The sequence below is a fragment of the Prunus dulcis genome, unplaced genomic scaffold (genome assembly GCF_902201215.1).
Source record: "Prunus dulcis unplaced genomic scaffold, ALMONDv2, whole genome shotgun sequence".
Lineage (NCBI taxonomy): Eukaryota > Viridiplantae > Streptophyta > Magnoliopsida > Rosales > Rosaceae > Prunus > Prunus dulcis.
The window spans coordinates 33,154-39,665 of record NW_023010150.1 but is presented as its reverse complement, the minus strand read 5'-3'; the positions used below and the strand labels follow the sequence as shown (position 1 = coordinate 39,665).

The following is a 6,512-nucleotide window of genomic DNA, read 5'->3' as shown; positions in this document are numbered from 1 at the left end:
ACCGATTGAGCTAACACACTTTTATGACATGGCTAGTAGAGACAAGTAAGGAACTCAATCTTTTTTCCTTTTGTTGTTATTTGTTTTAATGGAATAACTTTATTTTTATATTTGTAGGGTGGTTTTTCATAATTTATTGCATCATCCTCTGCTCATGGCATCTCATGAGAGAGAAAAATTATCCACGAGTGCCTTCAGAAAACTTGAAGATGTGAAAAACTGGATTGAGGACTACAAATCTTACGAGAAAAGCAAATACATGGGTGAAAGGAAAAGGAATACTAACATCAGAAACAGCATTAAAAGTTCCAAGTATCATATGGCTTTTAATTCTATTTATGAGCGTGATAAAGATAGTTATGAAGATAATGTTGTGGGGGTGCTTAATTACTCAAGAAATATTACAAAACATCTCGGTCAACATTTGGCCAAGACCCATGAAGACTTGGTAAGTACATCCAACTAATTACTTTGTAATTTTCTCAAATATATTAATTTAGATACAAAGTATATTTAACTTATCAATTTTATTATCATTTGTTTTTAAGGAACCACAAGAAATAGAAGAAGCGCTTACTGCAATGTTCCCCGAAAGACATATAGATCTATATGAGTTCCTAGTAATTCACAAGAATATTATGCTGGGTACATGTATTGTTTAGGTAAGGCATTCAACCTAATGCTTTGTGTTTTTTCTTCTTTTTTTTCCCTTCTAATTTTAACCCATCTTGTTTTTTGTTTTTCGTTTTTTTTGAGTTAGGGAGTGTCGAAGCAGAATCTATCATCAACTACATCTGATCACAGCTTAACGCAGAGGTGATTTTGTGTTCCTACCTGTGTATAATTATGCTAACGCAGCTAAATCTGACAATGCGATAAATATATACATTTGTTTTGTTTGATGTGTTGGCTGGACAACTGTACAGAACCAGCATGTTATTCCACCAAAAGGTGCCACAGTATTGCCCCTCCAATTTCTCTTCTGGGGAGGCTTTGGAGGATGTTGCAAGGCCTATTCCCTCTGTATTTTTTTCAAATTCTGAAACACAAAACATAACTCGTACTATGAGAAACATATACATGAGCATTTAGATTCCCACATGCGCATAAACCCAGATATGCAAACCGAATTAAGAATTTACTGAACAAAAATAATTGTTCTTTTTCTACAAAGCTAAGGTGGGCCATGTGTAAATAACTTTCTGCTTGAGTAAATTATCGGGGAACAGGAAGAAAAAAAAGGAAGATGATTTTATGCACCTCAATTCTGAAAACAGAGAGAGAGCCATTCTTTGTCAAGTTCTTTCTGCCTGAAGGAATGATTGACTGAGCAAAACATATCATGGATTCCCACTGGTTTCTGTTCAGTGAGTCTCCAACAAACATTAGCCTCTTGTTTCTCAATTTCTCCAGCAACAGCCTTGCATTGAACCTTAAGCACACAATAATCAACATCATTAAACCCAGACACTAAAATTAAAATCAAAATTAATAGGAAAAGATGGAGCCAGAGAATCAAAGGCCTATATGCTTACTTTGGGAGATTACAATCTCTGGGTTGCCATCTCCAATGTTGGTACAGAGAGTCCTTTCTTCCATTTCTCATGCAAGTCACTTGCGCTGTGAGAAACTCGCATTCATCTTCTTTGTACAGTGGGTGGGTGACAGGATCGAAAACCCAGTCTCCATTAAACAAATCACAGTCTTCTGGAGGCAATTCAATCTCTTCCTCTTCTTCCTCTTCCTCTGGTTGTTGAGAACCCAACAATTCAATCTTCTGTTCATCATCTTTTTCCGTGATGGATTTCAGATCAACCGGTTCTTGGGTTTCCTCGGAGCTATTCTCCAACTGGGTTTCTTCCAATTGAGCTCTTGAACTCAGTGAAACCCTGTGTTGGATTTCGCTCGGTTTGGTTTCTTGAACAGAGTCACTCTGTTTGGTCTCTTGAACAGGGGTGTTCTCTTTTGTTTCTTGACCAGGGTTGCTCTGTTTTGATTCTTGAACAGGGTTGCTCTGTTTTGACTCATCTTCTTGGAGCTCCTGAGCCTTAGGCGTTGAGAATGGAAATTCGGCAATGGACTTCACATCCTCGTTGTACATGAAGATCCCAAAGAGGAATATTGAGAAGACCACCACGAATATGGGGAGGTTGTTGTTCTTGCGTGTCTTCATTGACACAGATTCAAGGGGAAATGCCGTTTTTCTGCGAGGTAGCTGCATGAGAGAGAGAGAGAGAGAGAGAGAGAGAGAGAGAGAGAGAGAGAGAGAGAGAGAGTGGAGTAAGAAGAGGTGGTGAGAGATGGAGTGGGAGAGGGAGAAAGAAGGAAATATAAGAAAGAAATGAACAACATGAAGTTAAGTTTAAGAGAGTTTGCGGATTTAGTATTATTAGGTTAAGTTTGTTTAATTGGGTGTTTGGTGAAATGGGGTTATCTTGAAGAAATGGCTTTGGCTTTTGGCGGAGGGAGAATTGTCTTTCTCAGCTGCTTGCTTGCTTATTTCTATTATAAGCCATGGCTAACTAATTCATTCAACTTGGCTCAGAGAGAGAGGGGGAGAGAGAGAGAGAGACAGAAGTAATTTCAAAGCTTTGCCAAGTTGGTCCTAGTCTCAGTTAAATAGCGTGGTGGGTCATTTACTTCCTTCTTCAATCCTTGTCCCATACCATGGATGGTTAGTATTTCTGAAAATCCTGTTCACTCCTGAATAAGCTATCCTGTTTTTGAGACAATATACAATTTTAAACATATTATCTAACATAATAATACGTGCGATTACTATCACAGGAGAATAAGTCACAGAACTCATCATCAGAACCATGGACATGTCGAAAATGATGAGTCTTGGCATCCGGTGAGTTTCTATTCATGGTTATCTCCCTGTTTTTTTTAATGGGGACAGCAAATTGGTCACCTTGAAGAAAATATAAGTTTTCTCTTTTCAGTCATTCAGTCATTGAATTAGTCATATCCATCATCTGATTTTGCAGTTATCTGAGAAAGTTTACAAGACTTTGGATAAGGCTACTCAGATGTTGAGGTTCACCTTGCCATTCCCTATGCTTGCTTACCCTTTCTATCTGGTGAGCCTTCTGTCTTGCTTCTTAGTTATTTACATAATTTAATGAGCTTGGGGATTTATTTTTCTGATTCGGTACATGATGCTGATTTCAATCACAGTGGGGTCGAAGTCCCGGAAAGAGTGGCTCTCATTTTGATCCAAACAGCGACTTGTTTGTCCCAAATGAAAGGAAAGATATCATTACCTCCACTGCCTGTTGGACAGCAATGGCTGCGCTGCTAGTCGGTCTGTCTTTCGTAATGGGTCCTGTCCAAATGCTTAAGCTCTATGGCGTTCCATACTGGGTATGTTCTATTTCTTTATGCTTGATGTGCTTCTACATCATTGGCAGAAAACCAAAATCTATACCAATAGGACTTCATTCTCACATTTATTTCTTTGGATTTGCGTTCAAATGCAGTTGTTCGTCATGTGGTTGGACTTGGTCACTTACTTGCATCACCATGGCCATGAGGACAAACTCCCATGGTATCGTGGAAAGGTAAAGTGTTCAACTTGTCACCTATACGATACAAGAAATGTCAATGCTTTAGCACTTATTGAACTGTATAAGGCTAATGTTTGGTTCTGCATTTATCAAACAGGAATGGAGTTATCTAAGAGGAGGATTGACAACCCTCGATCGAGACTACGGATTGATCAACAACATCCATCATGACATTGGAACCCATGTCATACATCACCTGTTCCCTCAAATTCCACACTATAACTTAGTAGAAGCAGTGAGTACCACTTATGCCTAAACACCATTTAGCTGAAAAATATCAATTCAATTCTGTGCACCATTTTGATTTGGTTCTTGTTCATATTAATCGTTTCAGACGGAGGCAGCTAAGCCTGTGCTTGGGAAGTACTACAGAGAGCCAAAGAAATCTGGGCCTCTCCCACTTCACTTATTGGGAGTTCTTATAAGAAGCATGAAACGTGATCATTACGTCAGTGATACTGGGGATGTTGTATATTATCAAACTGATAAGAAACTTGCTGGGTCTGTGACATCAGAATGAAGTTGCCAAGTTGTTGTGAAGTTGAAGTTTTCAGGCACAACAATTGAAGCGTACCAAAGCTTTTTAACTTCTTTGTGACCAGTTGTTTTTAACTACCAACAATTTTCCAGCTTTGTATTAATACTGTCTGGGCAGCCATTCTTTCCTCACCCTGTATTAGGATAAGAGGTACCTCGCATGCATAATTGCAGGCTGTTAAATTAAAATGTTTTTAAATTAAATTGAGGATTTTGTACGGTTACGATTATCTTCTCAATCGATACATTTACTTCACAAGAGAAAGACGGATATATATATATATATATATTCTAACTAAGTTATTGATATATATATATTTTTTATACAAGGGTATTCGGAGCTTGTTTATTTTATTTTAATCCATTTTGCTTTAATTTATCTTATTTTATTTAAGTTGTTTGCCTTTATCCTTTTATTATTGGATATGGTATTAAATAGCTTAAATTTTTCTAGCATATTTTGCCCCATGAGTCTTTGAGATATCTGAACCGTGAGAGCGAGGATTGCGGATCAGGTTGACCAGATGTTTCCTGAGTCCAACGAGGATTACAGGGTAGGATGGGTCACCAAAGGTGTCACGAGGAAATGGATAGTGATGGCTTTCCAAGTATGATTACTCGAATCTAAACATTTTTATTCGTTCATTTAATTATATATTGTCAAGTGAGTAATGGCAAGAAGCTTGGAACAGGAAGCTGAGATGAAATATGAGAACTACGTGTGGCTGGATCCCTTATTAAGGGTACGTAGGCAATCTAGGGTTCTAGGTGCCACCACGAGATCAAGAATTAAAGGTAGTCCAGCTAAATTATTATGAAATCTAGCATTGTCCTGGTAATGGTTTAAGATATTGAATTTAATGTGGTTAGTAGAATGATTTATTCGTTTCATTGAGGCCTGAGGCCAGAATGTTGTGATGCTTGACTTCTTGGATATAAATCAATATATGTTGCACGCTTGAGGAATTATAAATGTTTGTTGACAGGTAGAAATTTTAGGAAATGTTCAATTTACAGGTAAGATTCTGCCGAATTTTCGGCAGAAGTCGAACTTGAATTTCATTAGATTTTGTTTAGAAGAGCAAATTGGTCATTTGTGCCGGTATTCGCCAGGTGTCGGACACGCACATGGTTTGGCTCGGATTCCAAAGTAAAATGTGGGTCGGGTACTGTCACTAGAGGTTCCTAAATCAACATATTTGAAAATGAAGTCAATCCAACTGTCCGAACATATCAAACCCAAATAACGCTTAATATGCGATATCCGATCGACAGTCAAACGATAACCAAATTCAAATCCGAGCATATGGTCGTGCTCGGGACGACATGCGGATCATTTTATGACTCAAAGACCCACCATAAAGTGGCCCACGCTCCCCCGTACCTGCTTGCAGCACATGGGTGCCCAAAGCAATTCCAGCGAAAGAAAAATCTCCCAACCGCCAGTCAAGTCCTATGCCTCCATAATCGAGACAATGAATGGAGCAAATTTTGTTCTTGGATCATGGCCAAAAAGTGGTCGGAGATGGCCGGAATCGAAAGCCGAAATCGGCTGAAACTTTAAGCGATAATTTGAGTTTCAAAACACAGAAATTGATCCTAAACAACCCAACCATCAGCTAGAACACATTGAGAGGATGAAAAAGCATACCTAGATTGAAGAAATTGGTGGTCGAAATTGTCGGAACGAGCGTCGGAAGTTTCACGAAAAATCCGACTATATTTCTACTTTTTCTGGCGATCTGAGCGGCGGTTGGCAACAACATAGGGGCAGGGCTAGAAGAGGTAGCGGAGCCGGTCACTTTGGTACTGGTCCTGTCGATCGGGGTGGATGGACGTGACGACAGTGGCCCAAAATGCCACCTGCTATTACTCACGGGGGGTCACATGAGAGAGAGAGAGAGAGAGAGAGAGAGAGAGAGAGAGAGAGAGAGAGAGATTCCAGATTTTTAAAAATCCTTTTCGAAAAAAAATTATGGTTTTGTCACTGGGCTTTTTTACATCATAACTTCTTCGTTATAACTCATATTTGAGCCTACTACGTGTTTACGAACTCATATCGACGTGCTCTACGCAACGGTACTATTAAAATCTCAGATTCTTTCCCGAACAAAAAGTCAACCAACAAATTTTAAGGTCAAAGGAACTTAGAAGTGAACCAAATACAAAGCTGTGAAAGTACTAATGGCTGGGAAAATGGGATTACCATGCATTGATGCACTCAAAGGTAAAGCTACGTTGGTAAGATTGTGATCATTCTTCACGAGTTTCCTAAGGCCGTATACATGTTAACTGATGTACGTTAATTGCATGCTGCCGGTTGGGTATTATGTCTTTTTGGCAGGTTGAAAATTTTGAGATTGTTCAAAATACAGAGGGAACTCTGCCGAAATTTCAGCAGAAGTC

At 39.0% G+C, this 6,512-nt stretch overlaps 2 protein-coding genes across 2 annotated transcripts; one reads left to right on the top strand and one right to left on the bottom strand.

The window, feature by feature from the left end:
* Positions 1-1,012: 1,012 nt before the first annotated feature.
* Positions 1,013-2,285, bottom strand: LOC117613028 (protein ESKIMO 1-like). Its single transcript, XM_034341672.1, has 3 exons — positions 1,536-2,285; positions 1,261-1,432; positions 1,013-1,039 (listed from the first exon to the last, which is right to left on the bottom strand). The coding sequence occupies exons 1-3, from the start codon at positions 2,219-2,221 to the stop codon at positions 1,013-1,015; spliced, it is 885 nt and encodes a 294-aa protein (XP_034197563.1). The 5' UTR covers positions 2,222-2,285.
* Positions 2,286-2,443: 158 nt separating this feature from the next.
* LOC117613027 (omega-3 fatty acid desaturase, chloroplastic-like) lies at positions 2,444-4,132 on the top strand. The gene is made up of 8 exons (XM_034341671.1): positions 2,444-2,473; positions 2,616-2,674; positions 2,788-2,854; positions 2,991-3,083; positions 3,181-3,366; positions 3,483-3,563; positions 3,667-3,804; positions 3,904-4,132. The coding sequence occupies exons 1-8, from the start codon at positions 2,444-2,446 to the stop codon at positions 4,087-4,089; spliced, it is 840 nt and encodes a 279-aa protein (XP_034197562.1). The 3' UTR covers positions 4,090-4,132.
* Positions 4,133-6,512: the final 2,380 nt, after the last annotated feature.

Coding starts and splice junctions, on each gene's coding strand:
- LOC117613028 (XM_034341672.1), bottom strand. CDS start 2,221: ATGCAGCTACCTCGCAGAAAAACGGCATTTCCCCTTGAATCTGTGTCA. Junction 1,433..1,535: donor AGAGATTGTAATCTCCCAAA/GTAAGCATATAG, acceptor TGTGTGCTTAAG/GTTCAATGCAAGGCTGTTGC. Junction 1,040..1,260: donor TCTCTGTTTTCAGAATTGAG/GTGCATAAAATC, acceptor TTTGTGTTTCAG/AATTTGAAAAAAATACAGAG.
- LOC117613027 (XM_034341671.1), top strand. CDS start 2,444: ATGGCTTTGGCTTTTGGCGGAGGGAGAATT. Junction 3,564..3,666: donor TCCCATGGTATCGTGGAAAG/GTAAAGTGTTCA, acceptor TTTATCAAACAG/GAATGGAGTTATCTAAGAGG. Junction 3,805..3,903: donor ACTATAACTTAGTAGAAGCA/GTGAGTACCACT, acceptor TAATCGTTTCAG/ACGGAGGCAGCTAAGCCTGT.